This window comes from Mastigoproctus giganteus, chromosome 6 (assembly GCF_048544385.1).
Source record: "Mastigoproctus giganteus isolate SK-2022 chromosome 6, ASM4854438v1, whole genome shotgun sequence".
Lineage (NCBI taxonomy): Eukaryota > Metazoa > Arthropoda > Arachnida > Uropygi > Thelyphonidae > Mastigoproctus > Mastigoproctus giganteus.
In genome coordinates this window covers 192,002,704-192,022,045 of record NC_143580.1, presented here as the reverse complement: position 1 = coordinate 192,022,045, position 19,342 = coordinate 192,002,704, and the positions used below count along the sequence as shown (strand labels likewise).

At 38.1% G+C, this 19,342-nt stretch overlaps 1 protein-coding gene across 1 annotated transcript in view; it reads right to left on the bottom strand.

The window, feature by feature from the left end:
• LOC150084836 (1-phosphatidylinositol 4,5-bisphosphate phosphodiesterase classes I and II-like) overlaps nt 1–19,342 on the bottom strand; it is a 932,481-nt gene that overhangs the window by 162,405 nt on the left and 750,734 nt on the right. The window contains exon 18 of the mRNA XM_090376366.1: nt 7,997–8,048. Within this exon, the coding sequence (XP_090232492.1) occupies nt 7,997–8,048 (52 nt within the window). The remainder of the gene's footprint in view (nt 1–7,996; nt 8,049–19,342) is intronic.

Here is a 19,342-nt window from a genome sequence, read left to right as displayed (position 1 = left end):
CTTTCCAGTTCATTCTGTTTTATGCAATGACCATCCATTTACTACCCACAAACTCATGCATTTCATCTATCCATCTCTGCCATTCTCTTCCAGGTTTTCTTCTAGCTCCTCTTGGGTACCATTCTGTTATTTTCTTAGTCCATCTGTCATCATGTCTTCAAGCTATGTGTCCTGCCCAAGACCATTTTAGTTCTTTAGTTTTGATAAGAATGTCCTTTACTTGAGTTTGCTGCCTAATCCACGTGTTTCTCTTCTTATCTAACAGTCTGATTCCCAATATAATTCATTCCATTCTTCACTGTGTAGTTCTCAGGTTCTCTTCCATTCTTTTGGTGGGTGCCCAAGTTTCACTTCCATAAGTCATGGTGGGAAGTATACAATAGTTCATTATTTTACGTTTCAGACAAACTGGGATATTGCTCTTCAGTATGTGACTATATTTGCTGAATGCTATCCATCCAAAATTTATTCTTCTCTTGACTTCCAGCCATTTATCATTATTACATCTAATAACTTGTCCCAGATAAGTATGACTCCACCTTTTCAATTACTGCTCCTTCAATCATTATGTCCATTTCTGTGGCATACTTGTTCATCATTACTTTTGTTTTAGCCATATTCATCTTTAGTCCAAAGCCCTTACTAACTCTGCATAACTGATTAAGATTTTCCTCTAATTCTTTGGGATCGTGGCTTATGACCACAATGTCATCTGCAAATCGTAAATGGTTTAAGTACTCTCCATTCACATTGACTCCTTTCTGCGACCAGTCTAATCTTCTGAAAGTTTCCTCAAGGGCAGCAGTAAACAGCTTCAGAGATATTGTCTCTCCTTGTCGAACTCCTTTCTCGATTTTAAATTTGTTAATGTCTTTGTCTAGTCCAATAAAGGAGGTAGTGTTCTCATATATTTTCTTCAAAATCATAATATATGGGGTATCTTTGCCTTGTATTTCCAGTGCCCAAAACATTGCCTTACGCTGTATGGAGTCAAATGCCTTTTCATAATCCACAAATGCCAGGCATAATGGTGTTTTATAATCTTTGCTTTCTCCATTAGCTGTGAAAATCCTGTCCTAAAGCCAGCTTGCTCTTTCGGTTGATTCTCATCAAGTATTCTTTCTAATCTGTTAGTAATGACCCTTGTGAACAACTTGTAGATGTGGGATAACAAGCTAATTTGTCTATAATTTCCTCTATAATTTCTGATTTATCTCCTTTCTTATGCAAAACTATGATTGCATTATTCCACTGCTTAGGCATCACACCTTTTCTAATACATATTGTGAAGAGCCTTGCCAGTTTTTGTGTTATGTCTCGGTGCCACCATAGCCAGGTGGGCAGGAGCAGCAGTGCATAGCACACTCTTCTTGATTAGACCGGGGTTCGAGCCCATGACCACCAAATACAGAGGATGCGGTAAGGTCAGGGAATGACCACCGCATATCCCCGCAGCAATACGGCCATAGTTGCTAATGCTCCTAAAAACCAAATAACAACAACGGTGTTATGTCTCTTCCTCCCAATTTTAGCAATTCTACAGTAACTTCATCTTCCCCCGGGACTTTCTGATTCTTCATTTTCTAAAACACATGTTCTATCTCATCAGAAAGAATATCGGGTATGTCGTATGTGTTGCTAATTTGCGATCCATCTTCCCCACTGCTGGCATCATTCCCTCGCTCCTTGTATAATTCTCTATAGTAGTCTTCTGCTATTTGAATTATGCCTTCTCTGCTATTTATAAGTACACCATTGCTATTCTTCAGTTTCAGTATCATTTGTCTTTCTGTATTACTGCTCATGGCTGCTGATTTATGTCCTTTGTTTTCCCTTAATGCTTGTTCTACTTTTCTTGTGTTAAATCTTCTTATGTCCTCTGTGAGTCTTTTACTAATGGCTTTGCATAAATGAGTATACTCAATTTTCTCCTTGTCAGTGTTTATCTTGCTCTTCATTTGTTGTCTTCAGTTCATCATGACAAGTGTTTCTTGACTAATTTTTTCTTCTTTGGATTTCTTTTTCCCTATAGGTTTCTTGGGCTTTATCACTTTCAGAAAGTTGTAATATTCCTTGTTCTTGGTCCTGAGCAGTCAGCAGAAGCTCAAACCTGTTCTTAAGTTCTAGTACATACTGCCTTTTCTCCTCTTATGTTATCTCAAAGACCTTCATATTATTTACTTGAGTCAGTTTTTTCCTTTCCTTTACTACATCTATATCAAGTGTGCATCTTACCATTCTGTGATCACTTCCAATATTTACCTTATTCAGGACGGTAACATCATTCACGATATATCTTCTGTTAGTGAGGATGAAGTCTGTTTCATTAGTTGTTAATCCATTTGGACTCTTCCATTTCCACTTTCTGTTCATCCTTTTCTTGAAAAAAGTGTTCATTACTGACAATCCTTGAGATTCTGCAAATTCCACAAGTCTTTCACCTCTTTCATCTCCGTCACCAATTCCAAAATTTCCTATAGTTCCTCTTTCTGCACTGTTTTGTCTTTTTCCAACCTTAGCATTGAAGTCTCCCATAATAATAGTTAGTGGGTTTTCTGCTCATCTAGAAGACTCTCAATTTTGGTGTACATTTCTTCAACCTCTTCATCATCGTGGCTCGATGTTGGTGCATAAATCATGATAACTTTAGCTTGTACCTCTTAGAAATCTTGAGTATTAGTCTTGACACCCTTGGTGATATATTTTTGAATTCCAAAATGTTGTTTTTTATATCTTTATGGACCAGAAACCAAACTCCACCTTTGCTCCTTTCACTGTTTAGTGTACAGCAGATTTCCACTTGATAAACTTATAAGTGATTCATTTCTTATTCTTGTTTCAGCCAAACCGATGATATTCCAATTCACATTTTATAATTCCTTTTCCAGCTCTAATATCCTGTCTTCATCGATGCGTGATCTTACGTTGTAACAGGCCAAGTTCAGTTTCCGTGCATGGTAGCCTGGTCATACCCAGAGATTCTTAGCACCCTCTGCTTCCACTCTTATCCTTTCGCTGCCGTAAGAGGGGGAGTGAAAGCTGCTGGGGACTGAGGGCCATTTGTTTTGTCGTGCTGTCATATGCTGGAGGGTTTGGTCTTTTCCTCTTCACGCTGACCAGACGTCTTGAAGAGAACCACTTTACACGTTCGTTGCCACCTAAGTGACGTAACAGGGCTTACCATCGAGAAGGTGTGCATGAGTGGATTTTAGGGAGGCAGGCCAACCAGACTTCTCCTAAATCTTCTGTAATAGAAAGATATTGGATCCATCAGTGTTTTAGGCTGAGTGTCTGATACCACACAGGATACCTGTTCCCCTCTAAGCCCCATTTTATTGAATAAGTGTACGCATTATTTGGGTTTAGTATTTGTTTCTGTTTGCTTCCGAAAACTAGTCTGCGATCATATTGTCCAAAATAATCCTGCAGGTATCTGTCTTCAAGAAACGAATTTAACCTAAATAGGTAAATGCCACGGTAAATCTTTGTTTCTCTAATATATATTGGGTGGAGATGGGTGCTTGCCCGGGTGCCACCATATATACATTAACATATGATGATGATGTTTCTCTAATATAGTTGGAGAAAACTAGATTTGTCTTCTCCCTCTCTCGCATTTTTTTTTTTTTTTTTTTTTGAGAGATACAGGACGACCTGAGGCCATATTGCCTCAAATTCCAGGACCGAATCATCCTGATATACATTATCATTGGCATTCATATGGTCAGGGTGAGACTGCTTTTTACCTTCTGTCTCAGTCTTTGTATTTTATGCTCGGAGTTGTGCTGTACTATACCTGGTAGGAAAATCATCGGAGTATAATTGGCTTTACTTGAAAAACAGGGCTTACCATCGAGAAGGTGTGCATGAGTGGATTTTAGAGAGGCAGGCCAACCGGACTTCTAAATCTTCTGTAATAGAAAGATATTGGACCTATCAGTGTTTTAGACTGAGTGTCTGATAAGACACAGACACCTGTTCCCCTCTAAGCCCCTCTAGTTTTATTTTATAGATAACTCTAAAATGATGTAGAGTACCCAATTAAATTTTCAAGAAAGAGAGGCAATTATAAAATGGTATTGGAAATATGAAAATGTCAATGAAGTTTAGCGTTCTTGGAAATCACGATATGGAACAAAAGTGCCCACACGTTTAACAATTACTTGTTTGCGGAATAAATTTGAGGAGCATGGAACCATTCAGAATATCAATAACTTAGCATGTGGCAGGAAGAGGACTTCAAGAAGTAATGAAAACATTGAAGCTGTAAGAAATGCAATCTTGTGCAACCCAAGAAAATCAACAAGACAGTGTATACAAGAGTTAGGTTAAAACCATACAAGTGGTTTTAGAATGATGAAGGAATTAAAAATTCAACAAGAAGCAGAAAATATTTCACCTTATTTGTGCATTTCTGTATGTAGATCTGTTGGAGATAGATGCTGCTTGTGCATTTTCAACAATTAAAGTTTTATTGTTGTAAAAAAAATGTTTTTTGTGTTCAAAGTATCAAAAAGATTTTACACTTGTATATATTGTTTATTAAATATAAATTTGTAGTGTGTATACATAATTTTGAAACACCCACTAGTATGTTATGTAGGACAGCTTCAATAAACTCTAACAGGACAGGGAGCTAAATGATTTTGTAATAACAAAGAGAAAATTGGAGGAAATATTGTTGAAGTTAAACATAAAAAAAGACACCTTGGGCAGATGGAATCAATCCAGTTATACTGAAGGAGGCAGTAAGGGAAGTAAGCAAACCCTCAGCCATAATTATGAAAGCATCCTTAGATCCAGGGGAGGTCCTCATGGACTGGAGATGTGCAAATGCATCCCCAATTCACAAAGTGGGTTTTACCACTGTCAGTGTAGAACCATACAGTTGATATGCTACTCTGGGGTTACTGCTACTCATACGTATAGACCTCTTAGTTTAACTTCTGTTCCGGGGAAAATAATGGAGTCACTGGTTAAAGAAGCATTGCAGGATCATCTAGACAAGGCTGCAGTAACAGTTCAGACACAGTCTTGTCTGACCAATTTGACTGGATACTACGATGTGGTCACAAAGGAAGTGGATGCAAAAAATAATTTCGATATCATATACTCTAATTTCAGGAAAGCTTTTGATACTGTTACCCATGGAAGACTGCTGTACAAATTAGAGTGGTATGGCATTAAGGGAAAGTTGCTGCAATGGATAAAGGGATGGTTGAGTGGGAGATGGCAGAATGGTAACAAATGGACACTGTTCTATGTGGACTAATGTTATTAGCGAGTCCCCCAGGATTCGGTGCTGGGCCCATTGTTGTTTTGTATATTTATCAATGATATCGATGAAGGTATATCAGGCTTAATGTCCAAGTTTTCAGATGATACAAAGGTTGGCAGGGTTGTTAATGATAGTAAAGACAGTATGCTACTGCAATAGGATCTAGAAAAGTTAAGTAGATGGGCTGAGAAGTGGCAACTAAAGTTTAACATTGACAAATGCAAAGTACTGCATATGGGTAGCACTAACCCAAGAGAAACGTACCAACTGTGTGGTACTACACTCAGGAAAGTGGAAAGTGGAGAATGAAAAAGACCGGGGGGGGGGGGTGTAATTGTGCAGTTGGATATGAAGTTCTCTGAGCAGTGCAGACAGGCAGCCAGAGCAGGTCACGGAGTTTTGTCAATGATATATAGGAATTTTGCTAGCAGAGACAAGGAGGTGATTATACCTTCGTATAAGGCAATGGTCAGGCCACACCTTGAGTACTGCATACAAGTCTGGAGGCCTCATTTTGGGAAGGATGTAGAGTTGCTAGAATGAATACAGAGAAGGGCAACAAGATTGGTGAGAGGAACAAGGGGGTTCTCTTACCGGGAGAGATCCTTACTTGCAGGTGCCTAGTCTCTCATCTGGAGACTAGGCACCTGCAAGGTGATCTGATTGAGGTGTAGAAGGCCTTGAATAGTTTGAGCAGGCTCAATGCTGATGGGATACTTCTGCTTGCTCAGATTAAGAACCTGAGGGGGCATAGATTCAAATTGAGCAAAGACAGTTGTAGAATAGATGTGTGGAAGTTTGCCTTTAGCAAGCAGGTAGTTGACTGCTGGAACAGACTTCCATCTGTTGTTGTAGTTGATAGCTTAAATAAATTTAAGGCTGAACTAGAGAAACATTTGGAATGAATGGATCAGTGAAATGGGAAGGTTTTTTTTTTTCCTTTTTTTTTTGGCTGATGCTCTATAAGCTTGCTTTCTTGCATCATAAGCCTCAATGAATGCTAATGCTAATTTAGCCAACAATTATCCTTTTTTTTTTTTTTTGAAGTCTATCAGATCATGCCTGTTGCCCATATCGATCAAATATAATGTGTGCAGTGCATGCCATGAACTTGTAGTATCACATTTACTAATTTTCATTGTGACAGGTATGCCACCAGGTGGGGAGGAATGGTTGAATGCTAAAACACAGGGATGGTCATAATGTTTTGACTGAACAGTATATATGGGAAATGAAATTAATGGAAAGGATAATCCATATTTGTCACAGAGGATAATAACTCACTCATGGTCATAACTCTATATATAATTCACATACAGAGAACTGTAGAAGTTTGATTTAGTGAATCAAAAAGGTGTAAAATTTTGTTAATTGATGAAGTATCGTTTAATTCATATAAAGTATTAGTAAGCTGAATATCAATAATGTAGAGAACATAAAACAGAGTAGGATGATTAATATGTTTTAATAATTTAATTGTTGTTGTTATTTGGTTTTTAGGAGCATTAGCAACTAAGGCCATATTGCTCCGGGATATGCGGTGGTCATTCCCTGACCATTCCGCATCCTCCATATTTGGTGGTGACAGGCTCGAACCCCGGTCTAATCAAGAAGCGTGTGCTACGCACTGCAGCTCCTTCCCACCTGGCTACGGAGGCGCCAATAATTTAATTACTAATATAGATGAATGTGAAACTCTAATGGTAAGGTTAATATATCCAGTTAAAATTAAGATTAAAATCCTGTTACCAAGAATCCCATTCCTTTACTAATCCTGTTATTGTCTTATACAAATGTATAAGATACGAATACAAATGTCAAATACAAATATTAATTAATCAAATGTATGGAATAACAATGCATTTTGTTGTATGATAATGCAGGTGAAGTCAACATAAAATATTATGTGGGATGAATATACAAGATTCTAAAACAGTGGCCAGAGGAAACTTGGTATATGAGCAAAGAAGTCAGTGCTTAGCAGGTGCATCAAATATTGTCAGATTTGACAGGGAAATAAAAAAATTGGAGTGCAGGATGAAAACAGTATTTTGGTAATGAAGAATTAGTGTACTGTTTTGTGTTGAGTTTACCTGCATTTAATATTCATTTAAATTTTATAGAGGGTGGCCACTGAAAGACTGAAGGGTTTGAACAAGTCATAACTTGTTCATTTTTAATCTTTTTTATTTTCTTTTTTTACAGGTTATAGAGCATCCCTTGGAGATTAAAATGGCTATGTATGATGTCCAGCAATGAGTAAAACTCGTTGGGTTTTTCTATTCCAGTGAAAGATCAATTATTGAAACTCAGAGAAAATACCGGCAACATTTTAAAATCCTCCTAGCGATAACATGATTGGGAACCTAATCGCCCGGTTTGAAAGAACAGGATCAGTCGGCGATCTTCCGGAAAGAGGTCCTATGTACGGCAGAGTGTCCTTGAGGATCCATCTGCCTCTACCGTCGTTGCTCTGTTCAACTAGGCACTGCCAGAACATCGCTTCAGAAGATTCTGAAAGGGTGGTCAGTCTTTCAGTGGCCACATTTTAATCTCCAAGGGATGCTCTATAACCTCTAAAAAAAGAAAATAAAAAAGATTAAAAATGAACAAGTTATGACTTTTTCAAACTCTTCAGTCTTTCATTGGCCACTCTATATTATGGCATTTATGTAATATACTAAATATATTACTAAAATTTCTACTTTGAAAAAATACCTAAAGACTGAAAGTTAAGGGCAATAAGTTGACAGCCAGCATTCCAGAATACCTGCAATAACATAAGTTAAACCTTATAATTAATAAAAATATTTAAAAAAAAAGAGAGTTTATATTTTTATTACATACAGTTTCATGTTATTTTTAATTTTAAATTGAGAACTTAAATTCATATAAATTATTAGATACCAGATACTCTTTGCTTCACACAGAAACCTTTTAAATTAAAATTTATTTTAATTTAAAATAAATTAAAAAGAAAGATAAATTTAAAAGAAACTTTTTAAATTTATCTTCAGTTAAAAATGACTAAACCAAAGATCTAGAAGGAAAACATAACCAAGAAGCTAATAACTTAAGCTTTTATTAACAATGTACAATTTAAAGGAGACTTGAGTAATTAATATAAGTTAATAGTTTGGATTATATAAGATGGATTTCATAGTTACTAGGCTGTTGTTTGTTGTTATTTTGGTTTTTAGGAGCATTAGCAACTAAGGCCATATTGCTACAGGGATATGCAGTGGTCATTCCCTGACTTGTCCACATCCCCCATATTTGGTGGTCACGGGCTCAAACCCCGGTCTAATCAAGAAGCGTGTGCTTCGCACTGCTGCTCCTGCCCACCTGGCTACGGAGGCTCCATAGTTACTAGGTGTGTCTGAAATGTATTCTACTAATTAAATGAATTAATCACACAAATAGTCTGGGTTAAAATAATATAAGGTATTGTGAATATACCCAGAAATTAAGATTCCCTCGGGAGATGTTTCATTCATATCAGAATATTTAAAAGTGAAGCTGTGCACCATGCATTTATAAACTGCTCAGTTTCTTTATTTATACAGTGGATTCCGGTTATTTGGGCCACCAGTTAATCGGGGCAGCCGTTTATTTGGGACAAATCTTAAAAACCAGAACCCAATCGAGAAAACAGCCAGGGTTTACTTTGCTTAATTGGGATAAAATGCCGTTTAATCGGGGCAGGAGACCGCAGCATTAGAGATTACCCTATGATTGTCTCTGACTGTACCACATAGTTTGGTCGGATTTCTGGGGGTCACAACCATAAAACAATAAAAACAACTAGCAGTCACCTGTTTATTGGGCTTTTCTGTTAGTGCAATCTATCATAAACGGATAGTAAACTCGATCTTATTGAATTTGCGATAATACTAACAGCTGGAATTCTGTGGGTTATTATGGTAAAATGTGTTTACACTTCCATGGAATCTTCAATCATATAAAAAAAATAATTTTCAGAATCTTCTCTTCATAACTATTTTTAAAGCTTTGTAACTCGTTACTCCGTTCCCACTTTCGTGTATTGTGTTACTTGAAATTTGTGTGTGCCGTATTTTTTGTTATTGATTGCTTATCTTTTTACAGTTTTAAATTTTAACCCCCATCCACAAATGTCAGTGAACAGAAATGTCAACTAGTTTAGTTAGTATGTACATATTATAGTACGTATTAATTATTCCGATTATCACGTATATTCTTCCGAATTTCACGTATCATTTAATTTTTTAATTGGTAAGGTAATAAAGGGTAAATTTGTGCTTAATATATCTTTACTTTTATAGCCTGTGGATAATATTCCTCCTATTTTCGCTAATTAGACTCGCTGTTTAATAGAATTAAAATTCAATTCACATCATCAAGTCAATTCACATCACTGCACATCATATAGTGAACGGTACTTTACTATGGTGAGTTCGTCGTAACGTGATTTGATTGTACAGTGAACTAATTGTAAAGGGGAAGTACATTGTATTTTAACTATTTACGTGAAACTTCGGATAATTGGGGCAGCCACTTAATCGGGCCAAAATGCACTAGTCCCGATGTGTCCCAAATAACCGGAATCGACTGTATTTACAATACTGGCTACTCAACATTTTCTTATGATGAAATAGTATTAGTATTAGCAATGGCCATATGGTGCAAGGAAGTCTATGGCTTATTATGTAGTAAAAAAAAAAATAAAAAAATAAATAAAATAAAATAACAATAAGAAAAAAAATAATAATTAATAAGAGAAAAGGAAACAGACAACCTACACATTTCCCTCCTTCCATATCCAGCTGACCTTTGAATTTCCCCAAATTGTCAGCCTCTACCACCCATGTAGGTAACTTATTCCAGTAATTTATAACTTGCTGGCTAAAATAGAACTTCCTGCAATCCAGTCTAAATATCCCCCCACCATAACTTGAAATTATGGCCCCTAGTTCTAGAATAATTTATAACCGTGAAAATTTTATCCTCATTCATTTTACTTATGCCTCTCAGAGCCTTAAACACCTCAATCAAGTCTCCTCTAACGTGCCTAGTTTCCAAGCTCTGCAACCCACATATTTGAAGCCTTTCCTCATATAGACATCCTTTTGCCGATCTCACCAGGTGAGTTACTTGTCTTTGGACCCTTTCAAGAAGTACAATGTCTTTCTTTAGGTGCAATCTCCATACTTGAACACAGTATTCCAAGTGTGGTCTAACAATAGATGGTGCCTCCGTAGCCAGGTGGGCAGGAACAGCAGTGCATAGCACACGCTTCTTGATTAGACCGGGGTTCAAGCCTGTGACCACCAAATACGGAGGATGTGGAAAGCTCAGGGAATGACCACCGCATATCCGCGGAGCAATATGGCCTTAGTTGCCAATGCTCCTAAAAATCAAATAACATAACAACAAACAACTAACAATAGCCTTATATAATCTAGGATCATCTAGACAAGATTTCAGTTATAGCTCGGACACAGCATGGTTTTGTTAAGGGAAAGTCTTGCCTGACCAATTTGATTGGATACTATGATGTTGTCACAAAGGAACTGGATGCAGGGAATAACTTTGATATCGTATATTTGCATCTTAGAAAAGGCTTTTGATACCGTTGCACATGGAAGACTGCTGCACAAACTGCAGCAGTGTGGCATTGGAGGCAAATTGCTGCTATGGATAAAGGGATGGTTGAGTGGGAGAAGACAGAGAGTGGTAATCAATGGACACTGCTCATCGTGGACTAACATTATTAGTGGAGTCTCTCAGGGTTCAGTATTGGGACCATTGTTGTTTTCTGTATTTATAAATGATATTGATGAAGCTTAATGTCCAAGTTTGCAGATGATACAAAGGTTGGCAGGGTTGTTAAGGACACTAATGACAGTACGCTGCTGCAACAGGATCTAGAAAAGTTGAGCAGATGGACTGAGAGGTGGCAAATGAAGTTTAACATTAACAAATGTAAAGAGAACGAAAAGGACCTGGGGTAATTGTGCAGGCAGATATGAAGTTTTCTGAGCAGTGCAGATGGTCTGCAAGAGTAACTCATAGTGTCTTGTTAATGATATACAGGAATTTTTCTAGTAGGGATAAGGAGGTGATTATCCCCTTATATAAGGCAATGGTCAGGCCACATCTTGAGTACTGTATACAAGTCTGGAGGACTCATTTTAAGAAGGATGTAGAGCTGTTGGAACGAGTACAGAGAAGGGCAACAAGATTAGTGAATGGAACAAAGGGTTGCTCTTATGAAGAAAGGCTTAAATTTTGCAAATTACAGTGTCTGGAGACTAGACACCTGCAAGGTGATCTGATTGAGGTGTACAAAGCCTTGAATGGTTAGAGCATGTTGAATGCTGATGGGATTCTTCCTCTTGCTCAGAATAATCATTTGAGAGGGCATAAATTCAAACTGAGAAAAGACAGATGTTGGATAGATGTGTGGAAGTTTGCCTTTAGCCAGCGGGTGGTTGGTTTGTGGAACAGACTTCCATCCTTTGTTGTTGAAGTTGATAGCTTAAATAAATTTAAGGCTGAGCTGGACAGGTACTTGGAACGAATGGAGGGGTGAAATGGGAGCGTTTTTTTTTTTTTTTGGCTGATACTGAATAAGCTTGCTTTCTTGCAGCATATGCCTCTAATAATGCTAATACTAATAATAGTATCATGACATCCTTATCTCTACTAGCAATTGTTCGATAAGACATCATGGGCCTTCCTTGCAACCTGTCTACAATGCTCAGAGAACTTCATGTCTGACCATATCGTAACACGCAAGCTCCTTTCCTCCAATACCAGCTTTAGTTCAACTTCGTTAAGTGTATAAGTTATTTTGGAGTTACTGTTCCCCAGGTGCAATACCTTACACTTTGTTGGATTAAAGCATAGCTGCCATTTTTCGGACCATCTCCAAAGTCTATCTAGGTCACTCTGAAGAAGCTCTGCTTGGTGGTGATTATTAACCACTCTACCAATATTCTGCAAATTAACTAAACCATTAACTACTCTACCATCATCTGCAAATTTAGACATCATGCCCTCTATCCCTTCATCGATGTCATTTATGAAAATCAAAACCAACAGTGGTTCTAATACTGATCTTTGGGGAACTCCACTTCTTATATCAACCCAATCTGAGGAATAACCATTTATTGGTTATTCCTCCTCAGATTTAGCTTTAGCAAAGGTACATGATGCAAGAAAGCAAGCTTATATAACATCAGCCAAAAAAAAAAAAAAAAAAAAAAAACCAACAACAACATACACCCTTCTCATTTCACCCATCCACTCGGTCCAAATGTTTGTCTAGTTCTGCCTTGAATCTATTTAAACTATAAACTTCTACAACGACAGATGGAAGTTTGTTTCAGCAATCAACCAGCTGCTGGCTAAAGACAAACTTCTGCACATCTATCCTACAACTGTCTTTCTTCAATATGAATTTATGCCCTCTCAGCCGATTATTCTATACAAGAGAAAGAATCCCATCAGCACTGAGCATGATCAAGGCTTTATACATCTCAATCAGATCACCTCGCAGGTGCCTAGTCACAATCCTCTGCCTCCTGCCCTGAAGCCATCCAGCTTTCCATCTAAGGATTTTAACTGATTCCAACCTGTTCCAGCTTATAAAGTAACCACTCATGTGGGACTGAGTCAAATGCTTTACTGAAATCCAAATAAACAATGTTGAAATTATTCCCTAAATCCAGCTCTTGAGTGACCCTGTCAAAATAGCTAACCAGATTAGTTAAACATGATTTTACCTTTACAAAACCATGCTGAGTATCCTTCAAAATTCCATTTCTATCTAAATGATCCTGAATTACAACTTTGATTGTCTCCATGATTTCCCTACCACTGAAGTTAGACTGACCGGCTAGTAATTTCCCACTTCACTCCTAGAACAGCCCTTATGTATTGGAGATACATTGGCACTTTTCCAATCCAATGGAATCATTCCTGAGTCCAGTGATGCTCTCATAATTAGCTTCAATGATTCAATGCACTCACTTGCTGCCTCCCTTAAGATTATAGGGTATATGCCATCAACCCCAGGAGCCTTACTGGCCTGTAGGCTCGAAAGTTTTTTCATTAAATAAACATGTGAAATTTCAACATCATTAATTAAATTTTTTTCAACTTCATTCCTATAATTTCTCATTGACACAAAGGGTTTTTCTTCTGTAAATATCGATGCAAAGTAACTGTTGAGTTCATCTGCAACTTCAGCTGGGGTATCTAATACTATCCCACGTCGATTACATAAGGGCAGGGCTGTAGTGGAGGGTATACACTGTTATATGTTGTATACCCGCTGGATTTTTTTAAGTGAATAGTGTATACCCTTCCAGTTTTTGAAAGATTTGAAAAAAATAAATATTTACTGAAAATTAAAAAATAAATTTATTAGAATTTGATTCTTAGGCAATACTTCTAGTTTCAGTTCTAGAATATTCTTTTCCCTAGTACTTTCCCTGACACGTTGATACAAATAACAATCATCTAGTTGATTTAAAAATTTTGTTCCCCATGTGGAGTTTCCTTCCCATTTGCTCCAATCAATTAGAGGCAAATTGAAATCACCCATAATAAGACAGATTTGATCTTACTTGCCCATTCTATTTGCATGTAAAGGCTTTCGTCATGATCTTCACAATCACCTGGTCTGTAGATTACTCCCACTCTCATTATATCTTTGCTTCCAACTATCTCACATCATACTGATTCTATTCTAGCATGTGAAATGTCTTAATCCGGGAGAGCTTTTGTCGTGCTCAGACTAATTTTGATAAGAAGCATGACCCCACCATCCCTTCTATCTTCACTATCCTTCCTAAATACATTATACATAACTTATTGAAACTCATCATCCCCTATTTCCGGGTGGCACCATGTTTCTGTAAGCCACATTATGTCAGCGTTACTTGTCCTAACCAGCAGTTCGAATTCACTCATTTTATCAATGACACTTCTGACATTACTATATAAACAATTAATGTTCTTGTACAGTTAACTACCCTAACATACCCCTTAAAGTTATTTAAGCTTGCTTCCTTGGCATTAGCTACACACTCATTTGAAACGTTTCTGCCTTCAACATCTTGCTAATATGTTCTGTTGCAGTAACATTAGCACTAGCATTAGTAGAGGCATTTGAGATTATGCAGCATCAGCCAAAAAAAAAAAAAAAAAACACTTTCACTTCACCACTCTGTTTGTTTAAAATACCTGTCCAGCTGAGCCTTAAACTTATTTAGGCTATCAACTTCCATGACAAGGGATGGAAGTCTGTTCCACCAACCAACCACCCGCTGGCTAAAGGCAAATTTCTGCACGTCTATCCTACATCTGTCTTAACTCAATTTGAATTTAGGCCCTCTCAGGTGATTATTCTGAGCAAGAGGAAGAATCCCATCAGCATTGAGCATGCTCAAACCATTCAAGGTTTTATACACCTCTATCAGATCACCTCGCTGGTGCCTAGTCTCCAGACACTGTAATTTGCAAAACTTAAGCCTTTCTTCGTAAGAGCACCCCTTTGTTCCATTCTCTAATCTTGTTGCCCTTCTCTGTATTCGTTCCAGCAGTTCTACATCCTTCTTGAAATGAGGCCTCCAGACCTGTATACAGTACTTGAGGTTTGGCCTGACCATTGCCTTATACAAGGGAATAATCACCTCCTTATCCCTGCTAGAAAAATTCCTATATATCAATGACAATACACCATGAGCTACTCTTGCAGCCTGTCTCCACTCAAGGTTTTATACACCTCTATCAGATCACCTCGCTGGTGCCTAGTCTCCAGACACTGTAATTTGCAAAACTTAAGCCTTTCTTCGTAAGAGCACCCCTTTGTTCCATTCTCTAATCTTGTTGCCCTTCTCTGTATTCGTTCCAGCAGTTCTACATCCTTCTTGAAATGAGGCCTCCAGACCTGTATACAGTACTTGAGGTTTGGCCTGACCATTGCCTTATACAAGGGAATAATCACCTCCTTATCCCTGCTAGAAAAATTCCTATATATCATTGACAATACACCATGAGCTACTCTTGCAGCCTGTCTCCACTGCTCAGAGAACTTCATATCTGCCTGCACAACCATCCCCAGGTCCCTTTCATTCTCTACCACTGTCACTGTAGTACCACAGAGTTGATACGTTGCTCTGGGGTTGCTGTTTCCCATATGTAGTACTTTACATTTGTCAATGTTAAACTTCATTTGCCACTTCTCAGCCCATCTGCTCAACTTTTCCAGATCCTGTTGCAGCAGCATAGTGTCAGTAGTGTCCTTGACAAACCTGCCAACCTAAGTATCGTCTGCAAACTTGGACATTAAGCTTGATATACCATCATCAATATCATTTATAAATACAGAAAACAATAATGGACCCAACACTGAACCTTGAGGGACTCCACTAATAACATTAGTCCACTATGAGCAGTGTCCATTGATTACCACTCTCTGTCTTCTTCCCCTCAACCACCCCTTTATCCATAGCAGAAATTTGCCTCCAATGCCACAATGCTCCAATTTGTGTAGCAGTCTTCCGTGTCAACAGTATCAAAAGCCTTTCTAAGATCCAAGTATATAATATCAAAGTTATTCCCTGCATCCAGTTCTTTTGTGACCGCATATAGTATCCAATCAAATTGGTCAGGCAAGACTTCCCCTTAACAAAACCATGCTGTGTCCAAGCTATAACTGAAGTCTTGGCTAGATGATCCTGCAGTGCTTCTTTAACCAGTGCCTCCATTAATTTTCCTGGAACAGAAGTTAAACTCACAGGTCTATAATTACTTGTTTCGGCCTTTGATCCTCCTTTGTGAATTGGGGTCACATTTGCACATCTCCAGTCTGTGGGTACCTCCCCTGAGTCCAAGGAAGCTCTCATAATTATGGCTAAGGGTTTGCTTACTTCCTTTGCTGCCTCCTTTAATATAACTGGATAGATCCCATCCACCCCAGGTGCCTTTCTTGTGTTTATCTTCAACAATTTCTCCTCCACTTTACTCTCAGTTATTACAAGATTCTCTAGCTTACTGCCAGAGTTGAATACAACTCTGGCATTCCCCTTGCTGAATAACTCCTCGTGTGAATGTCGATGCAAAATATTCATTTAGTTTGTTAGCTACCTGAGCAGGATCATCAACAGTTGACCCATCGATATCAAGTGGACCAATCTGATTCATCCCCTTCCTTCTAGAGTTTACATAAGTAAAGAACTCTTTGCTGTTTTTCTTTGCACCCCGTGCCAAAGATTTCTCGTAATCTGCCTTCGCCTGCCTAACTTCCTTTGTAACTTGGTTACAGATCAACTTCTATCTATCATAGGCTTCTGTGTCACATGTTAATTTGTATGTATCCCATGCATTTTTCTTCTCTGCCATATGTCTCATTAGTTCATCTGACATCCATTTAGGTCTAAACCTTGAACAATATTCCTTAGTTGGTAAGTAAAGCCTAGTAGCTTCCAAGATAAGTTCTTTGAATGCTTCCCATTTTGAATTTGCCGTTGGTAACATCATCAGTTGGTCCCACTGTATAGAATTTAAATACTGTCTCAGTCCATTGTAGTCGTCTTTACGAAAGCAATAACCCTTCCCTTTACCCCTAACGGTAATTACCTCTTTGAGTAAATCACACTTCAGCACACTGTGATCACTGCCACCTAGTGGTTCCTTTATCTGCAGATTCTTAATGCTTTTTTTTTTTTTTTTTAGGAGCATTAGCAACTAAGGCCATATTGCTCCGGGATATGCGGTGGTCATTCCCTGACCTTTCCGCATCCTCCGTATTTGGTGGTGACGGGCTCGAACCCCGGTCTAATCAAGAAGCGTGTGCTATGCACTGCTGCTCCTTCCCACCTGGCTACGGAGGTGCATGATTCTTAATGCATGAAGAATCACTACTGATAATCAAATCAAGAGTATTACTCCCTCTAGTTGCCTCCCGAACATGCTGATGTAGAAAACAGTCATCCAATAAATCCACAAAAGCCTTGCTAGTGTGTGAGTAACCAGCCCCCAAATTCCAATCAATGGCTGGGAAATTAAAATTCCCCATTATAAGACTCTCTGACGTACTGGCCCACTCTATTTCCCTGTACAGTTTCCTATTATACTCATCAGAGTCATTAGGCCTATAGCACACTCCTACTCTCAATTTTGATCTCCCAATGCTTATGTCACACCAAACTGACTCGACACTGCACTTTCCAGCGATATCGACTGGCTTCACTTCCTTGGATTTTATGTGTTTCTTAACTAATAGCATAACCCCTCCTCCCTTCCTATCCTGTCTATCCTTTCTGTAGATGTTGTACTCCCCAAATTCCAGTTCTGCATTCCTTATATCTGTGTGACACAACGTCTCTGATATCCCAACAATATCTGCCTTTGATGTTTTGAGTAGTATCTGAAATTCATCAAATTTATTTACTAAACTCTTAGCATTGGTATACATGATAGTATACATGCACCTGTTTCTATTCTTAGCTACCCTAACACAACTCATGTGTTTACTTGTACCGCAATGACTCTCAGCAGTCTCTGATATATCCTGCATCTTGTTTTTCAGGCTTCTGCTCATTCCAATAGAAGCAATGCAAGAATCACTTTCACCTCTGCCAGTGGCCAATTTTTTATCTATTAGTCTTTGTATCCCCCAAGCTAGCAGTTTTCCGACCCACCTAACACTGCCTCGATAGCATCAGCAAATATGCTTGCACCCTTTCTATTTAAGTGTATCCCATCCCTGTAGAAGCAGTCTCTCCTGTTAACAAGTACAGTCCAGGCTGAAAAAAATTCTACCCCTTGAGCTTTGCGCAATCTTTCCAGGGCCGAATTGATCGACAAGGCTCTCATCATATAATCCCTCCTATTGTGTCTGGGCAGAATTGCAGACACTTTCAAATTCAACCCTAATTCACGGCTTTTTTTTCAACAGTGACCTGTACTTGTTAAGTAATTCTGCCGGTCTCCTACTCTTGATATCATTAACAAACAAGAACTGTTGAGGTATGTGCAAGCATTACTTTTACCAATATGATTAGATAAAATATAGAGCCTTAATCATATCAAAAATATGAGTGTGGGGGGAAGGAGTTCAAATTTGGCTTGCAATTTTTTTTTTGTTTAAATAAATCATATAGTTAATGCAGCTGGTTAAAACCGTGTACATTACCATCAGTGACAGAAGTTTTTTTGAAACAACAATTGTCTAGTCGTCATAGCATCCTATTTTGGTATGAAATAATATAGCTTCTCACATTTCTAGTTCAAAATAACAATGCACTATTGTTAATTTTTTCGTCAAAAGAAGCTTGAATCCGAGCACAGTATGGGAATATTGCTTGACATAGTCTTCAGTTCTTGAATGGTGCAAATGGGGGTAAGGTCTTGTCACTGTGTGGAAAACAACTGCAATCAGTGTTGTGACAATCACATGTGTTTATGAACTCCTATGGTGTAACAAACAAATAATGGTCAGTGAATGGTACTGAAACTTACAATAGTGTTAGTAATGTTAACACATAATCCATAACGACTGGTATACAGTAAAATCAGACTGGTATACAGTAAAAATGTCATTTTACTGTATACCAGTGACACTTAAACAGCTGTTATCTAAACAAAACGATGCAAATTCACATTGTACAGGTTCTGAATGTACAGTTTCAGAGAGAAGGGGATGATTTTTGTTTTGTGAAATGTATTGTAATCACTGATTAGGCATGGGTCAAACATTCTCATCTCCCACCCCAAAAGCAAACCTTCTAGTATGGAACAGAGACACATATTTACAACCACTGAAAAAATTCATCTTCATGACCTCAGCAAAATAGTGATGGCCATGTGTTTTGGGATGTCAAAGGTATTAACCATGTTGATTTGCTACAGCAAGGCTGTGCTGTTACCTCCTAAAAAACTCACTGAAACCTGCTTCAAAGAAGCAATGCAAGGTTTTCTCTCCAAAGGTATTTTTTCTACATTCCCATCCATATATGGCTAATCTCACTGTGAATAAACTGACTGAACTGGGAAGGAATATTATTTTTC